The sequence below is a fragment of the Pelmatolapia mariae genome, linkage group LG16_19 (genome assembly GCF_036321145.2).
Source record: "Pelmatolapia mariae isolate MD_Pm_ZW linkage group LG16_19, Pm_UMD_F_2, whole genome shotgun sequence".
In the NCBI taxonomy this organism is placed as follows: domain Eukaryota; kingdom Metazoa; phylum Chordata; class Actinopteri; order Cichliformes; family Cichlidae; genus Pelmatolapia; species Pelmatolapia mariae.
Window position 1 is genome coordinate 32,959,088 of NC_086241.1, and position 23,813 is coordinate 32,982,900.

General features: G+C 40.3%; 1 protein-coding gene across 1 annotated transcript in view; it reads left to right on the forward strand.

Annotated features, from left to right (window-relative positions):
* Positions 1 to 23,813, forward strand: part of plcl1 (phospholipase C like 1) — a 144,776-nt gene that overhangs the window by 106,445 nt on the left and 14,518 nt on the right. Inside the window, exons 6-8 of the mRNA XM_063498311.1 lie at positions 568 to 1,690; positions 2,711 to 2,887; positions 18,093 to 18,455. Of these exons, the coding sequence (XP_063354381.1) occupies positions 568 to 1,690; positions 2,711 to 2,887; positions 18,093 to 18,455 (1,663 nt within the window). The remainder of the gene's footprint in view (positions 1 to 567; positions 1,691 to 2,710; positions 2,888 to 18,092; positions 18,456 to 23,813) is intronic.

The following is a 23,813-nucleotide window of genomic DNA, read 5'->3' on the forward strand; positions in this document are numbered from 1 at the left end:
GTGTGTGTATGTATATATATATATGTATATGTATGTATATGTGTATATGTATATATATGTAGATATAGATTTGTGTGTGTGTGTGTGTGTGCGTATAACTAGACTTTATGCATACTATGTAAGGTGTGGCTATATAAATGTATGTACAACTCTGGTATATGTTTATGGACAGGCATGCAATGTAGTGACAAGGATTGACAAGAACTAATATTGCATATGAGAAATATTACACATAGAAACTACCATGGTGCATTGTACGCTGCAGGTAAGGAAGGAAAGTAGCCTTGCAGGGAAGGAAAGACCTGAATCTCTCATGGTTGGGGGTTGGGGGAGGGTGTGTTTGCACAACAAAAGCAGGAGAACAATGGAGCTGAAGACCTGTGAAAATCTCAGCGGGGTGCCAAGAGGTGTTAAGGTCGGGGGAATTTACGCAAATTTGCGCAGGGCTAGTAAATCTAGTAGTAGGGACTTGCACCAGGGAAAAAAAGGCTCAGTAATTCTAGTGTTAAAATGACACATGATTTGTGTTGCTGAATGATTTATTGTTGATTTGTTTTTCACCCTCAGCACCTCATACCGCTCCTACCTGTTGGATGACCAGGTCCATGGAAGAGCAGATCTTGGAGGACTGATCAAGGCCTTGCAGTCTGGCTGCAGATGCCTGGAGTTGGGAGTAACTGATGGCCCAGAGGGGGAGCCTTTGCTCGGGGTCGACTGTGGGCCTGATATCCCACGACACCATCATCATCACCACCATCACCACCACCATGCACCAGTCACTATCCGCTCTGCTCTGGAGGTGGTCAATAAATACGCCTTCCTGACCTCTCAGTACCCTCTTTTGTTGTACCTGTGTCACCGTTGCTCCCCAGACCAGCAGCACACCATGGCACAGCACTTGAGGAAGGTGTTCGGATCACGTCTTTACACTCCAGAAGCCCTGCCGGTCAGCCTGGGAGGACGAGCTACAACCTTACCCTCGCCTGAACAACTTAAGGGACGCATTGTTATAGTGGGGAAGAAACTCCCTCCAGACCATGAAGGCTGTGATGGGGAAGTGTCTGAGGAAGATGAGGAGATAGGCGGAGGTGGACCTCTGGCAGGAAGAAGAATGACAATACCTGGTGAGGAGGAACTGGGTGTGGTCTTGGTGGTGCCTCCACCCTCTCAACCTAGGAAGCTCCGTCTCCACAAAGAGCTGTCAGACCTGGTGGCTATTGCTCGAACTGGAAGTCGTAGCTTCTATGCCCAGCGAGCCAGTCACAAGCAGGCTCAGCAGCAGACTCCCCCCAGTAGTCCATCCTCTCCCAGCACACCGATGGCTCCCGAGCTGCCTTACTGGACACTGTGCTCTTTAGGCGAAGGAGAAGCTGGACGGCTGACCAGTGAAAGCCCAGAGGACCTTGTTATGTTTACCAAGCGCACCCTAACCAGAGTACGACCCAGCTCCGTGCGTCTGGACTCCAGCAACCCTAACCCACAAGGGTACTGGAAAGGAGGAGTCCAACTTGTGGCCTTGAATCAACAGACCCCTGGCGCAATGTTGGACCTTCACCGAGGCCGCTTCACACAGAACGGAGGCTGTGGTTATGTTCTCCGACCTGCCGTGATGCGGGATGAAGTGTCGTATTTCAGTGCCCACACGCAGGGCTGCGTGCCAGGTGTCCCACCTCAGACCCTTCGTATTAAGGTCTAGATGTTACTCTGTTTTTCCCCAACATTACATTTTTCATTCTGTTGCACTAACCCTCTGAGGTGATGAGGTGACTCTAACCCGTGGCAATCGGAATATGTACTTTTTCTTTCTATTCGATCGGTCATTCAATATCCTGTGTTAGCCCTGCATTAGTGTGTACCCTGCCTCTCGCCCTATGGTAGCTGGAATGCAGGCAGTTAGTGGGGTTAAGTTTGTTGATGATCCTAAATTGCCCATAGGAGCAATGTTTGCCACAAGCAAAACCCTTTTTCTGTGAGCATTGTAACAGAGATTAAATTAAAATAAACTAGGTTACATTACATTGTTCAACCCTCTAAATCAGGGGTCTCAAACTTCAAAGAGCTGTGGGCCACTGCTGGCACTGTCATCTCATGTGAGAGCCACTTTAGTGTTCAAGTAGTACAAAAAAACAAGCAAACAAAGAAGACATCCACAAATATTTCTGAAAATGCAGTGTTTTGTTTGTTTTTTTGTAAGTTTCAGATATTCTATAACAAGACAAAACTGCAAACGTGAACGCATTTTTTCTTCTCACTCTCAACTGAAGCCTTTCATTGAACTACCAGATAAATAAATTGGTACCCTCTTTCTGGTCGGACACGTGGCAGCACTATAATTATATAATTATAATTTTGTTTGTATTTAACAAAATAAAAATGCAGACATAAGTGTACACATTAGTTTGTGACTGCTGGTGAAAACTGTTTTCTCTACAAATAACTAACAACAAGTTTGTGCTCATGTTGCCTTCACATTAAATCATTTTTTGCTTTTTAAAGAACTTATTTTAACATTGGACTCAACAACAAACAAATCCTCCCTCACAGAAAAAGTCACTTCAATGGCCAAATTGCATTATATTTCTTCAGGTCAATATACAAGCAGGGGTGACGTGACTCCTGGGCCGCGAGTTTGAGACCCCTGCTCTAAATACACTAAAACGCAAAAGTGTAAAACAAATTTAACATAAGCTGCTTGTGTTTTACTCTGCAGATTATCAGTGCCCATAACCTACCCAAGCCCCAGGGTTCAGGGGCTAAAGGAGAGGTTATTGACCCATATGTGGTTCTGGAGCTGCATGGAGTACCAGCTGACTGTGCTGAGCAGCGGACTCGCACTGCTGCTCAGAACCAGGATGACCCACTGTTTGATGAGACGTTCGAGTTTCAAGTAAGTTATGTTACTACATTATGAAACTGGCTGAAATGTTTGCTGCTGCTCTCTATTTATTACATTTTTTGGGAATATAATAGGGGTGAGCAGCTTCATTAATAACAGTCAACAATATTATATATAATTCATGTTATTAAGATCATTAATAAATAGTTCCCATTTTTATTGAACTGCATTTACCTCTTGATGCGTTCACTGTTTTTCATGGAAGCCCGTTTCCACTACTAAAAAAAAAGAAAAAAAAGTGTCCATAACTCGAAATTTCAAGTTATTTTTCTCAAAATTTTGAGCAAAATTTCAAGTTATTTTTGTTTAAATCTGGTTGGCTCCATAAAAAATAGTCTTTAAAAACTGTGTTTAGTTCATCTGACCTGGTTGATCTGGCCGAGGTCTGTGAGGATTATTTTACAGTGTTTGCTCCCTTCCCAAGTTCCTATTTTTTTGTATGTTTGTCACACTTAACTGTTTTAAGATCATCAAACAAATTAAATTATTAATATCAGATAAAGATAACACAGCTAAGCACAACATAAAGTTTCTAAATGAGGGTTTCAGGCTAGGACTCAAAAATCAGCTGCATTTTAACCTTAACTTCATGTTTCCTCTGGGTAACTTTCTGTTGTCCAAACAGTGTCTTGATAGTAGGTATCTAGGCTAAAATTGGGATTCTTTAATTTAATTGACATCTAAACACATCTACACAGCCGTACTTAAAGCAAAAAGTCAGCATTTCCAGGCTGGCATTGCATCCATGACTGGCAGTTTAGTGCTTAAAACGATTACCTGCTGTTTGGAAATGGATGTTATTCACTTCGTCATATGGCTTACACTTTCAACCAGGCAATTTCTTTTTACCATGATGAAGCAGCATGACCTCTGTGACCTCTGTGCCTAAAAAAATGAAGCCAATGCAAAAGAGTGACAAAATCCTGATATCCCTCTAATGATGTTGGTAAAGTTGTCTTTTCAGTTATTATACAGTTGGAGTGACCTTTTCACAGATATTTTAAAAAGATTTTGGTGCACCATTAGGATAACGGACCTTCTCCCAGGTCACATTATTTGAGTATATTGAGAGTTGCACACCATTGACTATACAGCAAACACTGAGAAAGCCATAGTTTAAGCCATTTACATAACCGCTTCAGCTCCTTATAATAATCCTGCTTATAGACTGCATAATATTATTTTGATTTTGTAGAGAAGATTGTTTGGGTTGGTTTGTCCTAAAAAAAGAAAGTAAGCCTGGAGACGTTTAATGGAGCACAGGATGCTTCAGAGGTTTCAGTTCAGTGAGATTACAGTGTGAAAGAAATGGAATTTAAAGCATGACATGATTAAGAATCATCCACTAATCTGGTCCTGTGCAGACTCCGATTTTATTGCATAAAGTTGCACTTTAATGTGCGATGTGGTGTGTCCTAGATTATGCATTGATATGAAGAGGAAAATGTCAACAACGTAAAGGAGTCTCATATGATTTCAGAGAGGTTTATGTCTGCTCTTATTTGGACTGCACCTGCTTAAAACTAAAGTCCAGAGTGCTTAATTGGAGGAGAGTCAAGATCAAGATATAAATGAGATAATATTATGCATTATGCACTTATGCATGCAGTGAATTTATCATGGGAGATGGTACTTGATGACTGGCTGATGGCGCTTTTTTGGTACCTTTTGCTGACAGCGGCTTGCATTACTGTGTCTGAGCTATAATCATAAGCTGTCGCCACAGATATGTGCTCTGCAATCACACGATATACGCATGTGTATGTAGCTCCCTGCAGACATAATGTACGTCCTCAAGGACTGAAAAAGAAGAACATAATACCTGTAATCAAGAGACAGTAATTGCACTCTCTTTGGCAGGAGATGACATTAAATGAGATTTGAGAACGCAAATGCATGAGATGTAGCTGTGTCCCATTTAAAATGATATCTTCATCTGAGTGTTACATTAGGCAGCTTTGTTGGTGGGCCAGCCGTACACAATGTTATAATCCTGTTAGTTTAACACTTAGACCAAAGTTCATTCTGGTGATCGACAAGCGATCATTCTTCACAACGAGGCTACTAACAGCTTCAGTTTCTTTCTTTGCTGCTCACAGTGAGCTGACAGATAAATGGTGAGTATATCAACATCTATATATCTATATATCAGGTCTTCAGCTGGACTTTTTGATTCAGTAACAAGTCTTTAATTAAGGGAAGTCACCATGCCGACATGGCTACACATCGGTGTCAAGTTAAAATGAGCTTAGATTCAGGTCTTCAGATTCAGGAGTCAAATGAAGCCCCCTCCTGCACCGACACTGGTGAGAGTGTAAGTGTTGCTTTGTTTTTGCAAACAAAATATGTTGCTATGGTTGCTAAATGAAGCAAAAGGTTAACCAGAATTGTTAGAGAAAACCACTTCCCCATGTCCTCATGTGCTGCCAAGAACAGTAAAGCAGCGACTACTCTTAGCTCAACTGCAATTTGCCTTTAATTTTGCCATCTAAAATTGGTATATGTCATATCTATAATAGAAAAATGCAGCATTATGAAGCCTTAGTGTTCTTAAGCCTGAATTGAGCTATTTTTGGATCTTCTGCATACTCATATCTGCATTTCATGGCCAGGTGAGACAAAAGTCTGACTCCAGTCTTAACTCAGTTTTGTTACTACATTTTAGTTAAGTGCTGCATGTGTACTACGACGTACCTACAACGCCAGTATCAGTGTCTTACCACACACTAACCTGATCTTGGCTAAAATCATGTGAGTCGGCTTGTTTGGATTGATTTCTTATATATTCCTTTTCTCACGGTTTTCTTGATGAAATGACAGTGTTCACAAAAACATGAACAAACTGAAGTAAATAGAGGAGATGCCATACTTATCTGGGCAAGTATTGCCATGATAAGCCTATTGTTGCCAGCTGATTTTGACAGTGAATGACAGATAAGGTGGTTTAAACCACCTAAGGGGAACAAAAGTAGGAACAGGAGCCTGTTAGAGAGTCACGCCAGGTAAACAGTGTCGAAAATCATCTTATCTGGTGCCCGCATGGATCACGCCTGACTGTAGAAACAAGCTGTATGTTTGCAAAATGTGTTGGGGAATGTTGATCTGGTGCTGGATTCTGAAATGTCCAAATAGTTGTTTGACTCTGTTTTGAGGAGTTCTTTTATTTGTCTGATTTTTCCATGTAGCAACTGTCAAAAGGTTTGCTAAAAACTGCAGTCAGCTGGTTTGAATAATATTGGAATAGCATTTGACATGTTACACCGTAGCTGTCTGTAAAACCAGAGCTGGGCAATGAAATAAAGCTGCACTTGAGATTACATTCTTTCTTCATTTTTATTTAATTACTCAAAGCAGTAGTGGCTTTTCCCTTTTTGTCATCACTGCTAAAGACTTTATTGGATTTGTCACTGGACAAAACTGACCAGGGACTCTATGCTTACAGTGTACACTGCCAGAGTCTTTAGTCTCATTAGTATTAGAGACTGTAACCCAAAACTAAGCAAGGAACTGAAGGGCAGTGCGCCATGTAACACACATAAGAAATTCAGGACCCCACTAACACGCAAGCTGGCCTTCAAGAGCAGCAGCTCACAATCAGACACAGTTGATTTCATGGTGTGTGGTTAAGTGTGGTGTCAGCCCTTTGCTCTCGTATGTCTTAATCAAAATTTCAGGCTGAGGGACACTCACCAGTCGTGAGTACTGGGGTGCGTTTCATTTGTCAGAAATGTATTTGTCAGAAATCCAACAAGTGAAAACATGTTGGTAGAAGCTTTTTTTTTTTTTTAAATCTAAAAAATCAAAACTTGAACCCTCTCATTTTAAAAAGTAGTAATGTACAGTACAGTGTTGTAGCTGTTAGCTAGCTAGCGCCCAGCTGTGTATAAGTGACGTAAATTTCATTATCAGATGATGAGCACAAGGCTCTCAGCGTGCCCTGTTTTTGTGTTACTACTCTACAATGCACCAGCTACACGCGCACCCTTCAGGAAAGTGGAATTCAAAGAAGTATAACATAAGTAACCATTTGTCCTTGGTGTCTGCATTTTAGCCACAATGCAGGCCAATGCAGGCAAAGTGAGTAACTCCATGTGAAGAGGCTCTAACAAAGCTGTAGACGTCATCTGCAGGGCTGGAAGAACCTCCTGTGGGGGCTGCTGTATCAGTAGCTTTCTGTTAACCCTGTGAGGCTTAGGTCATCAGTTGAAATGTTACCCCCGATTACCAAGACTTGAGACTTACCCATACTTCATCCACCCATTCTCTTCCACTTATGCTTTTCATGGTCGTGGGGGCGCTGGAGCCTATCCCGGGGTACACCCTGGTCAGGTCGCCAGTCTGTCGCAGGCTAACGTATAGACACAGACAACTATTTGCATTCACATTCACCTATGGGCAATTTAGAGTCTCCAGTTAACCTATACTCACTAGGTGCATGTCTTTGGACTGTGGGAGGGAGCCGGGTGGTGTTTCCCAACCACTGTGCAGCGGCACATAGGTGTGCTCTGGTTCCTCCTGACTACTACTCTTAGCGATCGGGGTGAGTAACGGGCAGAACAATTACATTCTCTTCCACTAGAGGGCAGTACAACTACCTGCTTTAATTAAATTGGTTGCCAACTGCCAGTAAAATAGAAGAAGACGAAGAAGAAATTACATAATAGTCATGCTGCGAGTGAGACAACGCAGCGCGTAATAGCAATAGATAAATATTTGAAAAGAAAAAGTAGTCAGTCTGACCTGGGTCCTGGAGAAAACTCCGACCCAGATGAAGGCCCTAGCATGAGTGGTGATCAGAAGAAAGCAAAAAAGGTATACTGGGGACAAACCGAGCCAATTCTGCTATGGTGTTTGGCGAAAAATAATCAATATGCTTTTGTGACATTTTTGTTTGGTGTTGTGCCGTGTGATTTTTCTAATGTGAAATATGTGCTGTGGCTGAAAAAGGTTGGGAAACACTGATCTATGCTCCTGCCTTTTAAGACCCTGCACTCTTAAACCTACTTTTTTCTGATTGGCCAGCTTCCAGAAGCCTGCTGAGGGGCATACCTTATTAACCAACACTGCAAAGCACACACCTTACCCTCACCTCAACTCAATGCCTATTTTTTTTCCCCATGATTGTTATGAAAACATTGTAACATTATTTCAGCAGAAAATTAGAAAAGGTTTGTTCATTTCATTTAAAAACTATTTCCAGGCCTGAAATATGACTTATATAGTATAAAAAATCCAACTAAAAGAAATATGAATGCATTATTGCGAGCATAATGTAAGCATGGACACTGAGTCTTGAGTTGAGATACTGTCCTGTGTCTTATTGTCTGGCTTTGAAGAAGAGCATTTGGTTTGAAACTGATTGAATTAACTGTCAAAGCTCTGCTCTGCTCAGCCACAGGCGTGCTGCTGAAAAATTGAGAAAGTTGAAATCAGAGCGAACGGGATTAGAGTCATCATTTCATGCACACGTGCATGCGCACACACGTGCACACAGACATGCAAACACTGTGCTGCTTGTCCATGCATAAAACTAGTGCTTTTATTTACACCACTGAGACATAGTAGCTCCTAGATCAAAGCAAAAGAGACACATTCATAAACAGTTTGGTCATTGTGTAGTTGAGTTCCTTCATCCTAAATGATTCTAAATGTTGCAAAGAAAACATTTTTAGGCAGTTCTATTCACAGCAAGGAGAGTGAATGCATTAAAAGTGCTCGATATTGTTTTATGGTTTTTCATTGTCTTTAGTGATTTGATTCAGAATGTTGTCTTGATGTCAGTAAAGTTATTTCATTATCTAATAGTTGCTATTTGGTATCTTATTAAAGAGTTCTTAACACACAGTTTCCATTCTGACATAGGTGATCCTAAAGCCTCTTAGTTTTAGCTTTTTCTAAAAAGTCCCAAAGAAACTTTTCTTAAAATCAGAATCATCTTAAAGAGTACAAACTATATTTGTCCCCACAAAGATAGATATGCAAGTACGCACACAAGCAAAACTGTATATTCTTTATAACAGTGCAGTCAAAGCTTAAGAGCAGCCAAGACCTAGTGACTTGTTCACTGCTCCTTTATATACATATACATGTATACATATACATTTAAGAGCATATATCACATTATTGCTCCCACATTGTGTTGCTGACCAGTTCTGTTGTTTTCATGAAATGCAACTTTTCTACCTCAGCATCATCATACCCATCCAGCCCTCCTGTCTGTGACCCAATTAAGTAGATACTTTTAGAGAAGTAGGCAGATAAGGATGACTCAAAATGTTTTGTTCAGGGTTGCTGTTGGGCAGAAGAATGAATTGGGAACCAATTAGACTTGATGCTGTGGTCAAAAGTTCCAAGGTTGAATGACTTGTACATGATACATGCATGCTTTAATGACTTTCAAAAGCAAGACTTGAATGAACAAATTAGATTTTTTTTTTAGGTTTTTCTCTAATACACACAGGATTAAAAGTATACCTACTGGGAAAAAGAATACATACACCCCCATTAAGATTTGGTTAAATGGCCCTGACCAAGGTGCATATCGATCACACACTTTAGCTAGCCATCAACAAGTTTCTGGCACAATTCTGGCGGCTATGTGACCGCTCCTCTTGGCAGAATTGGTAGAGTTTATTTAAATGGCATAGACCTGTTTTTTAAACACAGTACACAAATTTCAGTTGGAACTGTAAAACACAGACTGTACTGGAAACCCTATGATATTTGAGAATCATGGAACCTAACGATCTGATAAATCAGCATTTAGTGACTCTGGGTTGACAAAAAAAGCATATTGAAAACATACAGAAATCAAAAAGGATTCATTTGAAATAACCTTATGACATAAAAGAAAGGTAAAGAAATGTAAGATATTTAGGACATTTCTTCCATAAGATGAGGTGGAAACCCTCTTAGATGTGACCTTTCCAAGAGTGGATGATGACTGGCAAGTAGTTCTTGTTATAAAATCGTCAACTCCTGAACTTCAGTATAGCTTTGCAAAACTTTTTGGTGTTTATTATGTCTGGGCAGAAGTTTCCAGGGACAGCAAGTCTTTCCATCATGTGGGTGACCAGCCATGTGAACAACCCCTTCTTCCTGGCTACGAATCTGGATAGCGTGACATTTATTCATTACTTTTACCGTGAGCCGGGTGACAAATAACTCGAGCTGTCTCTTGCTACCTCGGTTGTAGCGTCACATCCTAAAGAGGCTCTTTGCTTGTTTCTTCCTTAGAGACTTTTTCCTGCACTGTGATGTTTGTCTCAGTTATGTCTTTAGATAAAGTGCCTGCTTCTTATTGATGCAAACTAATTTTCTTTCTGAACAATGTTTACTAGCCTCTAATGATGGTGTTAAGCTACACACACACTGCATATGTCTATCTTTTTGTGAGATGTTGGCTTTAAAACCAGCCTAGCGGAGACACTTTTGAAAACTGCATTTTGGACAGTCATTGAACTTTTAAAGGCCTGTTTGATGTTTGAAACTTGGGGTTAATATTAGAAAGGCTCAAGGGCCTGGGAATGTATTGATAGAGGTCAACTCTGTTTTGCTTTGCCATAGTTGCGACTTCATTCTGACATAACACACTCTACTGAATAATAAATATGATACACATACCAGAACTACAATACAATAAAAATACAAGTACCACATCATCAGCGATGAGCCCACTATTAGCACCTTTAACTACATAATAAGCAATGTTCCCTCTAATTTTTCATGTGTCTGAGCGAACACACAAACTCCCTGAGCGGTCCCTTGGACCACTGTGAGCAACAGCAGACGTGTGCACTGTGGTCACACCAGCATCGAATCCATCCAAGTTACATGGTTTATTAAAATAATCAAATTACAGCATTTACATTTATGTTAGACTACTTTTAATTAACTGCTTTAGCCCACTTACAATGAAAATTAAAAAAATCTTGTTCATTACCTGTGTAGTATGTTAACACTATTGGAAGTAAAAAAATAACTTTAACTCCAATTTTGAAAACACAACTTTCTTTTTCTTTTTTTTAATTAAAGCTCTGACTTGTATTATGAGTCTGAGTCTGTGGTCTGGGAGAGAGTCCTGTAACTCTCTGTCTGCAAAATACAGTATATAAAGACCAATGTTGGGCAATTAATTATATAGTTACTTCTTTAAAAAAGTAACTGAGTAATGCAAACAACAAAGTTTTTTGCAGCTGTTTACCTAAAAATGCAGCCAAAGTGTTTTTTAAATAAACATTTCAAACTATTTACAGAACAATCAGCTGTTCTGCATCAAATTTGATGCCACACAAATTATTTGTGCCACTCCAAAAAATAATTTCTGTCCACTATGAGATAAAGGAGAACAACAGCCTGATACCTGCAGGCCTGACAACAGGAGATGTATCACTCCTGTAACACCTGTAACATTCAGCAGTCGCCTCATTGTTCTGACACACACACAAAACTATTGACTACACTACACACTAACTACACAAGATTTGCGCTAAACGTCGCAAATCTCTCACATCTCAAAACACCGCCATCACTCATAAAACTTCCTCCCGTTTCTTAACAACTAAATGCCATGTTTTGATTGGTCGACATGGTACATTTTTTGACCAATGGGAAAGGGTGGGGTTTTTTTTGGTTTTGTTTTTGCTCACAGGCTGAGAGTGCTTTCGAGCGTTTTCCTTATAAAACGACGTTTTTACCGTTTCTTCCCGCAGTAAATATAAACAACGATAGTATTCAGGAAGAAAACCAAACATTGCATATATTTTTATCATAACTCTGGTTTTACGTGGCCTATCAACACAATTTAAAAACTGGTATAAAGTCCACACTTTTTCCGTCAATTGTTCCGTCTGTCCTGCTCACATCTCCAATGGTTGTACACGTTGTCATTAACGTGGCTTCACTCCACATCAGCCACGCCGCTTTGCTAGCTAAAACACCGGTGTCGGCACATAAGGACGCTGTCATAGCCTGTCAACCACGTTGATTAGCTGCGCATACCTGAATGTAAATCGCGTAATTGGCTGGACTATGGGATAAGGTGGCATCCTTCTAATCCCATACTGGAGCAGCCAGTCACTTACTAACACTGCAAAACAGAATTGTTAACGCATTTACTTTAATTTCAATACAGGTTAGAATTTTTTTTTGTGCGCAACGCAGATTTTTTTCTGAGCAGAGACCGTGCCAGCAGTGCGCAATTGCGCACGCGCGCAGCTTAGAGGGCACATTGATAATAAGTGAATCTTTTTCAGTTTGAGGCACATGACTATAGTCAGGCACAGTTTGCTTCCTTCATTTAGGCACGGCTTCTTTAACTATGTTTTATAAATGCAATGGAAACTGGTCTGGGTTTATTCACACTAGTCTTACAATGTTTTTCAATTTCTTTTTTTAAACAGTCATATAATGATGATATACACCAGATTAGTCAAAATTGCAGCTACCATAGAACAGTTTTCGTTCTCTAGAAGTCAACCGATTTCCTTTTTTTTCTCCAAGTGGAGGTAGAACAGTAGTAAAATGGTAACAAGGCAAGTGTAAAACATGAAAATGGAAGGCAGATATGAAAAAAATCTTTGGTGGAAAAGCACTTCCAGGTATTTATTCTGTTTCCTTCTCAATCAAAGATAGAGGGGCATGCATTAGTTTGTGTTTCAGTGTACCCGGCCTTGTCAAGATAAAGCTGATAATGTTTTATTGTGAAGCGTGTTTACCCTGCACATTGAATGAATATTCAGAGACACGCTTCCAGCTTCATTTGTTCATTTGTGTTTGTGTGTGTGTGTGTGTGCTTATATCCTTATTAGCTGAGGGGGAACGAAAGTCCCCTGAAGGTGTGATCCGAAGTGCAATATTTCAAACAGCTCCCCTCTGCAGCATTGCTGTGATGCTTCTGCTGTTGTGTTGTGTAATTAATGCTGATGTAGTGCTTCAGTAGCTTTTTGAGTGATGCTTTATAATGGGAAATGATATTGGATGAATACTTTGACTAAGTGATTGTTTTTATCTGTTGTAAATATTTTATGATGCCCATCTTTTACACTTAATAAGAGATGAATTAAGGATTTTAAATTGGGAGCAAATAAATATTGTACAGATGCTGCCGTATTTCTGTACAAATAACTGAGGTGAAAAAATGTAAAGGTGTGCTGAATTATTGATATAAAAACCAGTAAACATTATTGAAAGTGTATTTAGTTCACACTAAATTCATAATATAATTTTAGAAATCTTACTAAATGTGTAAACCAAAAATGTGTGATTCAAGAGTGACCAAACTTTTTTTTTTTTTTTTTTTGTGATTTACGTTTTATCTCATTTTCATTGCAAAAATATTTTGTCAAGTGATTTGGGATTGGAGGCACTTAAGGCAGAGAATATTTTCCGCACTATAAGACACACTTAAAATCCTTTCATTTTCTCAAAAATCAAGAGTGCGCCTTATAATCCAGTGTGCCTTATGTATGAATTCTGGTTGTTCTTACTGACCTCGAACCGATTTTATGTGGTACACGGCGCTCAAAAATCTGTCAAAAATGTTTTAGTCCGACTTTGGTAAGATACGAAGCCACACCGCTTGATGGATTGTCGTCAGGAGCCTCGCGGAGTAATCTGGGTCCAAAACTCAGTCTGCTTCAGGTCTAGTGATGGTAAATTTGATTCTTTTTACTGAATCGAGTTTTAATGAGTCACTCACCAAAGTGAATCGGGTTTTTTGAGTCATTTGATTCACTGAGTCAGTTGACCAGAGAGTGCAAAAAATGTACATTTTCACTCAAACTTAATTTCTTTTCTCTTTTCATGTAAATCCTACTGCTAAGATGAGTGATTCTAAAAGAAAACAACAATTTTATAAAGCAAAAAAGAGCAAAAAAATTTCTAAAGGGAACATTATTTTATTAGTATTTTCCTTAAATGTGTCAAGTATATATTTTCTCATCTAAATGTCCACTGAGCCGTGAGCCAGGGGGCGGTAATGCGCCTTAACATTGGTTGCCAACCAAGAAGAAGAAGCTGTGAGCCCGGAGGGAGGGGGTGAGTGAGTGAGTGATTCGTTCGCTCTATGATTCAGCACAGGAGGGAGGGGGTTAGCGAGTCCTGAGTGACTCGCTGGCTCTACGATTCAGCACAGGAGGGAGGGGGTGAGCGAGTCCTGAGTGACTCGCTGGCTCTACGATTCAGCACAGGAGGGAGGGGGTGAGCGAGTCCTGAGTGACTCGCTGGCTCTATGATTCAGCACAGGAGGGAGGGGGTTAGCGAGTCCTGAGTGACTCGCTGGCTCTACGATTCAGCACAGGAGGGAGGGGGTTAGCGAGTCCTGAGTGACTCGCTGGCTCTACGATTCAGCACAGGAGGGAGGGGGTTAGCGAGTCCTGAGTGACTCGCTGGCTCTACGATTCAGCACAGGAGGGAGGGGGTTAGCGAGTCCTGAGTGACTCGCTGGCTCTACGATTCAGCACAGGAAAGGAGGGGGTGAGTAGCTCAAATGTGCTGTTAGCATGTTAGCAGAGCGATGCTACTGTGAACCGAGGAGCTATTGTCTTGATATGAGCTTCTACTCGGTTTTTTCTTCCAGTTCAGAGCAGAAATGTTTTTGTTAAGATACTGGATGTTGTGTTTTTCTCCACAATTTTAATTATAAGCTAGATATATTGCTGCTAACAGCAACAGGGATGAGTCAGTGAGTCAGTTGGGCTTGTGAATCATGATTCATGAGTCAGTAAAGTGATTCTCGAGTATTGAACGATTCGTTCATGATTCGCGCATCACTAGTGATGGTAAATTTGATTCTTTTTACTGAATCGAGTTTTAATGAGTCACTCACCAAAGTGAATCGGGTTTTTTGAGTCATTTGATTCACTGAGTCAGTTGACCAGAGAGTGCAAAAAATGTACATTTTCACTCAAACTTAATTTCTTTTCTCTTTTCATGTAAATCCTACTGCTAAGATGAGTGATTCTAAAAGAAAACAACAATTTTATAAAGCAAAAAAGAGCAAAAAAATTTCTAAAGGGAACATTATTTTATTAGTATTTTCCTTAAATGTGTCAAGTATATATTTTCTCATCTAAATGTCCACTGAGCCGTGAGCCAGGGGGCGGTAATGCGCCTTAACATTGGTTGCCAACCAAGAAGAAGAAGCTGTGAGCCCGGAGGGAGGGGGTGAGTGAGTGAGTGATTCGTTCGCTCTATGATTCAGCACAGGAGGGAGGGGGTTAGCGAGTCCTGAGTGACTCGCTGGCTCTACGATTCAGCACAGGAGGGAGGGGGTGAGCGAGTCCTGAGTGACTCGCTGGCTCTACGATTCAGCACAGGAGGGAGGGGGTGAGCGAGTCCTGAGTGACTCGCTGGCTCTATGATTCAGCACAGGAGGGAGGGGGTTAGCGAGTCCTGAGTGACTCGCTGGCTCTATGATTCAGCACAGGAGGGAGGGGGTTAGCGAGTCCTGAGTGACTCGCTGGCTCTACGATTCAGCACAGGAGGGAGGGGGTTAGCGAGTCCTGAGTGACTCGCTGGCTCTACGATTCAGCACAGGAAAGGAGGGGGTGAGTAGCTCAAATGTGCTGTTAGCATGTTAGCAGAGCGATGCTACTGTGAACCGAGGAGCTATTGTCTTGATGTGAGCTTCTACTCGGTTTTTTCTTCCAGTTCAGAGCAGAAATGTTTTTGTTAAGATACTGGATGTTGTGTTTTTCTCCACAATTTTAATTATAAGCTAGATATATTGCTGCTAACAGCAACAGGGATGAGTCAGTGAGTCAGTTGGGCTTGTGAATCATGATTCATGAGTCAGTAAAGTGATTCTCGAGTATTGAACGAATCGTTCATGATTCGCGCATCACTACGCATCACTATTCAGGTCCCAAAGTCAAACGAACACTGCAGCATCACTGAGAGTTAAAAACTGTCTAAATTCTTTCATCTTTAATAAAATGATCAGCGTTGCTGCTTTACCAGGTGCAACAATTAAGTTTAACATCCAGGCATCCATGAAAACAGGATTTATTAAATTTAACAGAGTTAGAAGTTAGCAGGAAGTTAGCTCGCTAGCTTCCACCTAAACATGATATAGCATGTTCTGACTGAGAGATTTCTGAAAAAATCAAAACGTACAGCTCTGCTATCACTTCCAACATAAATGAAGACAGAAAACTAAACAGCAGTAACGTTTGTAGGGTTACTGAAGTTGGACTAGCTGATATATAATGATGTGCTACATGGTAGCTACACAGCTATGTTAGCATAACATAAACACAGTGAAGCTGGAGGATGAACGCTAACTTTTTTCCACTGGATATAAATTAATGTGAGGGTTCCTGATGGTTAGGGACAAATGCAATCGCATGGCAGGATGCTGTAAACGGACCAAACTTCAGTCAGGAGAACAACTGAGATAATCCATCCACAATACGAGGTTAGTCATTAATATACTGCAACAACATAGGAATAGAGCAGCTGGAGAGAATTCAACATTAATGAATCAATGGTAGGGAAGAGGAGGAAGCAAGAAGAATGAGTTGAGTAAAGTTTGACTTATCTGACTGTTTTGTTTCGCTTAATGCGCCTTATGTATGAAAACTGACCCGTTCATCGACAGTGCGCCTTATAATCCAAAAAATACGGAATGTACTTATTTCAAATGGCTCATACTTTGCTTAATCTACAGCAATACATCATGTTCTAAATCTTGACTTTCAGAACATGTATACTGTAATAGTATATTATTAACAAAAAATCACTTTGCCATTGTTATTATTCAAAGGTTTGAGCACTGTGGGGACATGCCTAGCTGTCAATATCTACAGTGAGTTAAAAATATTATTTAAAAATGAGGGTGTTGTATTTGCAAAACAGCTGTTTGATCATTGCACGTTTGGTCACTCACATAATTACTGATTTCTAATCTGAAATCGATGGCTGCATCTGTTCTACTCACCAAAGTGGAGCTTATTACTATTACAGCAATAAGATCGCAGTAATGTAAAGGATGTATGCGTATGGGTGAAATACTTTATAGTGTTTGAGATAAAAGGATAGAGATCATGTTTTTAGATTTAACTAGGCAAACACTGCTTGCCTTGCTTATCTTGGTGGAATGCCATTATTGAATAAACACATTAGATTCAAGATTCAAGATCTTTTTATTTGTCACATACGTAGTTATACAAGTATAACACGCAGTGAAATGTGACCTGATACGCTCCTCGACTGTGCAAAATAGTGAGGGAAAAACATTATATACAGTAAGTAAGTACATATATACAAAGAGGACATTATGTGCAATAAGTGAGTGAATTATATACATTAAGGTAAATAGAATAAAACAATCTGGAAATTTACAGGTCAAAATTTGGGAATGAATATTGTGTGAGTGGGGTGTTAAAGTGACATTTGCTGCAATGAAGTCAGAAGGATCAGGCATGATATGGGAATATGTGAATCCTGTCTCAATTCATTATTAATACATTTTAATATTCTGAGAGTAGTTTCTTAATTATGATGACCCTAATCCCAACCCAAGCCCTAACACTAAAACTATTCAAAAAGGGTTTTTGTTTATATTAAATGGTTCTCTCAAGTCCTGGCAACCAGGAAACAAAGAAGATGGCACACATGAAAAACTTCCCATTATTTCCCAAAACTCAATTTTGACCTTAGACCTCACAGGGGATAATGTTAGCATATGTTACATTGAAGCCACATGCCAAACAAGCCGTTTTTCAGATATTACAAGAAAATGAAAATCTGTTACATGCATTTTGGCCTTGGAAATCTTCTGTCATAAGGTTTCCAATTTGGAATGCCAATATAGGTAGAAATTCCATGTAAAGGGTTTAAATCTAACATTAACCCTATACCCCTGACCCTAAACAGATCTCAGATCTCATTTCAACCAAAAATTCATAGCAGATATCTGCTCTGAAAACCAAGGTAACTTTTTGTCTTCTTCTCTCCCTCAAATATGAATAAAACTGTGTTTCAGTAAGAGCATGGAGCAATAACCAGAATTAGACTTGGAATAATAACATTTAAATTATCCGAGATTTTCCCCCAGAAAGTCTTTTGAGCAGACGAGGTGTGTTGTATTAATGTAGGTCAGTACTCTGCAAAGTGTTCACTGGCCGTGGTTTTATTTTTGCTCTGGTGCACAGCAGAATGGATTTCATCTCTTTTGTTCATTTCCTGTCCCCAGGTAAATATGCCCGAGCTGGCCTTGCTGCGTTTTGTGGTATTAGATGATGACTACATCGGAGATGATTTCATCGGCCAGTACAGCGTGGCCTTCGAGTGCCTTCAGCCTGGCTACCGTAATGTGCCCCTGCTGGGCCTGGCTGGAGACCCCTTACCTCACACCAGCCTGTTTGTCCACGTGGCAATCACCAACCGACGAGGAGGCGGGAAGGCCCAGCGGCGAGGTCTTTCGGTGCGGAGGGTGGGGAGACGGGGGAGAGAGTACGTCACACTGAGGCACACTGGTATCAAGGTAGTGGATGAGACTTTTAAGTCAGCCGGTGGCCCTCTCAAAGAAGCGACGGACCTGCGGGAGGATGCTCAGGTGAGACTGGATGTGGACTGACTTTTGATAATATGTGCGACAGGCTTGTGACAGACCCAAGGTTCATTTACATTTCATAAATGAAAAATAAGCAAATATAAATTTTTATTTATGAATATATAAATATATAATGTAAATAATATAAATATTTATTTTTATATGAATATATATAAATGACATCCAAACTTTGGTAAAATTATGTTCACTGGATGGCCTTAGAGGTGAAATAGGCTTGTGAACTGACCCAATGTTGATAGGATGCTTAAAAAGGGTGAATGGTGTAGGATTTTATGAATGTTCTGAAATTAGTAAATAGTAAAACTTTATTTATTTAGTGCCTTTCAAGATATTGATCACAAAGTGCTGTGCAAAGGAAAACAAAAACATTAGACATCAGTACATCAAATAAGTCAGTTGTAAAAAGGTGTGTTTTTAATTGATTTTTAAAAAGCTCAAGAGGTTTGTGATGTCTGCAGACACAAACTAAAGAGGAAAGAGTTCCAGAGTCCTGGTGCTACTACTGAGAGGGCTCGGTCACCTTTAGTCACCTTTAGTCACCTTTAGTTTTCAGCTTCGTACATGGCACAAATAGCAGGGTTTGGTCACCTTAGGGACCTGCTAGGAACATACAGATGTAAAAGTTCTTTGATGTAAGCTGGTGCTTGACCATTCAGAGCCCTGTAAGTGAGAACCAAGATCTTGAAATGTATTCTGGACTGAATGCCAACGGAGCCGGGCGAGTAGCGGTGTGAGGTGAGAAAACGTTGGTGTTTTGGTCAAAAGTCTGGCAGCAGCGTTTGTACAGTCTGCAGATAGTCCAGTGGTGCTTTGTTTAGGCAGCTGAATAATGAGTTACAGTAATCCAGTCTTGAAAAACAAAAGCATGAATAACAGTTTGCAATTCTGTTTTTGAGATAATACTATTTAGCTTAGCAATACTTTTTAAGTGATAAAAACATGAACAAACCAGAGACTGAATGTGACCATCTAAAGTAAAACCAGAGTCATAATTTACCCCAAGGTTCCCGATAAAAGGCTTGACATAAGAAGCTAATAGATCAAGAGTTTCCATTATTAGAGTTGTATGCTTTTCTGGAGCAAAAACTAGAATTTCATTTTTTTCCTCATTAAGTTGGAGAAAATTTTTATCCTTGTGTAAGAGATGCAGTTTCGATACCTTATGCGGCTTAAAAGGATGTATAACTGAATATCATCTGCGTAGCAGTGATATGAGATATCTTTAAAAGTGCTCAAAGTGTGCTAAAAAACAGAAATAATAAGGGCCCCAAAACCGAACCCTGAGGTACACCAAAATGAAGATGGCTTAAAGAAGACCTATAATTTGAAGTAGCTACACAAAAAGAATGATCAGAAAGATATGAAGTAAACCACTGTAAGGCAGATCCCATTATACCGGCCCAATACCTCAACCTGTCAAGCAAGATCTGCGGATCAACTGTATCAAAGACTGAGGTTAGGTCCAACATAAGGAGGACAGGACAGTTTCCTGTGTCACTTTGCACCAAAACACCATTAAAGATAAGAGAAGAGCTATGTCTGTTAATGTTCTTTAAAACAGCAGTTAGCTGCTTAGCAACATTTTTCTCAATAATAATTGGTCTATAGCTGCCCAAGAGAGAAGGGTCTGGTGTGGCTTTTTTAGTATAGGGTGAATAACCGCATTCTTAACGTAAATCGGCACTTGACTCGAGGCCAGAGAGGAATTAACAATACGAGGGCCGATGGAGCGAAAAACATCTTTAAACAGGGATGCAGGTAAAATGTCTGAACAACAACAACAACAACAACAGACTTTCACAGAGCCAACTGGGTTGATTAGTTCAGGAAGAGAAACAAGTATAAAATGATCTAAAATTACAAGCTGAGCTGGGGCAGAAATGGACAGCTGACAGAGAAATGTTATTTCTAATATGAGCGATTTTTTTAAATTTTCACAGTCAATGTCAGATGACATGGGAACAGCAGGTGAAGCAGGGGTAACAATGTTACTAATAGTGTTAAACAGAACCTTAGGATTGCCTGTGCTTTTAGAAACCAAGCTGGAGAACAGGCAGCCCTCGTTTCTCTAACAGAATTATTAAAAGACACCAAAATATCTTTGACATAAATTAAATGAACTTGCAAACGACTTTTCCTCCACAAGCGTTCAGGTTTCCGGCAAGAACGCTTTAAAGAGTGGATAGTGCCATTAATCCACGGTGAGGATTTTAAAACAGATATTGATCTCTTTGTAAAAAGGACAGATGCTGTCTAAAATAGAAAGGCAATAGTAATTAAAGTGGTTAGTCAAGATATTTACATCACTAACAGGAGATAACAATAAATTAAAAGCAACACAGTAATGATTAGAAATAACAACAGGGGCAGATAAGATCCATATTAAAGCCCAAGGTTAAAGAGGGGTGTCCCTTTGTGTAAATGAGGCCAGATACATGCTGGGTAAAATGAAAAGAGTTCATAAGGTTGATGAAACTCCTCGCAGAAAGAGTCGTCATCGATATGAATATTAAAATCACCAGAAATAACCAGTCTGGACAGATTCAGGGTGAAAGACAAAAAGTTATTTGAAAATACATTGATTGGACCACGTCGGCGGTACACTATAGCGCATTAAATAAAATTCTCGAACTTTAAAGAGCAGCAGCTCAAACAAGAAGAAGTGACTGACTTTGGATGAATGGCTGGGAAACACCGCAGCAAGGCCTTCTCCTCAGCCCGACGTCTGTGGCTGGCTGATTAAAGAATAACCCTCCGGGCACAGCTCAATAAGGGATGCATAATCTGAGTCATGCTGCCAGGTTTCAGTGAGCAGTAAGAAGTCCAGTTTTTTGGAGCTCAACTCTCAGGTAGAATTAGACTTGTCTGTAGAGCGAATAAGAGAGTGGGGGAGGAGGAGGAGGCAGCGACAAAGGAGTCAGTGAGAAGAGTGGAGGAGGATTATAAATACCAGCGAAAATAGAACCTGGTCGCTCAGCTCCCACCAGCTTATCACTGAACACCAACATGTATGGGTGGGCAATGTGAAAAGAATCCTTTTTTGCACTGGATCTGTTTTTAGAGAGGTATATTGTGATGTTAATATATACCTTATACCCATATATGTGTTGAAACTAGGACTTTCTTGTAGCGGCTCTATACCATTTACCAAAACTGGTTTGACCCAATGATAGGCTAAATCCCAGAAGGCATGACGTGACCTTATGTGAACGATAATCCAGAATCAGCCCAGTTACACTGGCCAAAGCCCAGGTGCTGGAAACGAACGAGGCGTATGTAGTGTCCAAACTGATACTCACACACATAATACATAGTCCCTCTGAGCACTGTTAGTGAGTCACAGTGAAGTGTGGCCACACCAGGCCTTAATCAATTCACCTGACTACGTGATTCAGATGACCTGGAATAGCAACTTTAAAGTACAATAGAAGGCAGGGGACAGAAATACTTGTGCTTTTCTTCTTTCATTCACTAAAAAGTTTTGATATGAAATACTTGCTAAATATAATTTTACAATGTAAAATAGAAAGAAATTAACTGGGAATGTTTAAAAGCACAAAGCAGGATAAGACAGATAAGTCAGTATATAGGCAGTACTGTATAAGATACAGCCAGGAGTTCGTGGAGACCACCCATGCAGTTAAAAGAGTCAGTATTGGACTTAAAAGACCTAAACGATGTAACTTCTTGGTCTGAAGCCAAACAAAAAGACTTCCAATTGTGTAGAAGTTTAAGGACGAACAGCCCTCGCCTACTTTGCTGTGTGACCTACAGTATAAACTTAGCAGGTGATGTTATAGTCTTAATCACTAGTTACAACAATTCAATTCAGTTTTATTTACATTGCACCAAATCACAACAATAGCTGCCTCAGTGAGCTTTATAGTGTAAGGTAAAGACCCTACAATAATACAGAGAAAACCCACAAAATTAGACAACCCCCTGTGAGCATGGAAATGGCGACAGTGGGAACGAAAAAATCCCTTTGAACACGAAGAAACCTCTGTCAGAATCAGGCTCAGGGAGGGGCAGCCATCAGCCACGACCGGTTTGGGGTGAGGTGTGGAAGACGAGACAAAAGATACACTATGGAAGACAGTCAGAGATTAGTAACAACTAATGATTAAAAGCAGAGTTAAAAAACACTCAGTGCATCATTGAAAGCCTCCAGTTGCCAAAGACTTAGAGAGATTTAAAACTACAGAGCATGTCTGTTTCCTGAATCCAAACTGAAGGCTGGTTTCACACAAGAGGAGCCTGAAAGCTGAAGGCTCTGCCTCCCATTCCACTTTTAAATATCCTAGGAACCACAAGTAAACCAGCAGGCTGATAATGAAGTGCCCTGTTGGGGTGATATGATACTATGAGCTTCTTAAGATGGGGCCTAGTCTACGATATGTTTATTGGCTTAGACCTGGTTTCAAAATACCAAGATGGAGATGGCAAAAGCACTTCACTAACCAGTAGGTGACTTCATGGCGGCTGTATCCTTTATATAAGGTCTGTTTGTAACTGCTGTTAAGTTCACAATATCAACTTAAAATATTCTCAGATGTCAGAGTTGTGTCCCAACGTGTTTCTGTTGGTTCAAACTATCCTCTAATATCTTCAGCTTCCTAATAGAACAACCACAGTTTTTAAAAAAATGTCCAGGAGGACAATCAGCCACATTAATGATGGAGGATTGAGCGTGCCCACGATAAATGCAGCTATTATGAACACACACATGATTTTCCTGCTATGATGTGACAGAAATGTCTGCTTGTGTGTAATGTTTGGGTGACTGCACAGTTTCATCCATGTAGTGTAGGTCTGTGAATTTAAAAACTGGAATGAATCTCTGGTTGAAAAATGTTAATCCTTTTCAGTAGAAAGCAGAGAGCAAATTTCCTGCCATCTCATTGATCATCCAATCCCACCCAGTCAGTCTGTCAGACACATTCCCACACAAACCCACGCACACACACCGAGTGCTACACAGAAACACTTTTTACTCACTCAGAAACTGCTTTTAATCCTCCTGCTTCAGTCTCATTGTACACCCTGCTTCTCTCTGTCGCTCTGCCATGAGTCCAGCTGTGGGCTCATCTGCCACAGTTATTATTCATCATGCTTCTCTGTGTCTGTCACATTCACAGACATGCGGATGCACTTACACACAGGTGGAGCATGATAATTGCTAGTCCAGTTGGGGATGTGGCAAGTGGCAAATGGCATTCAGTGCAACAGCAGAGGCTTTATATTCTAGTGCTCATACATGCAGAAATAAACCTTTTACCTTTGTTATGAAGTGACCCTGAATGGCAGTTCAGCAAATGAGTCCTTTAATCTGTCACACTC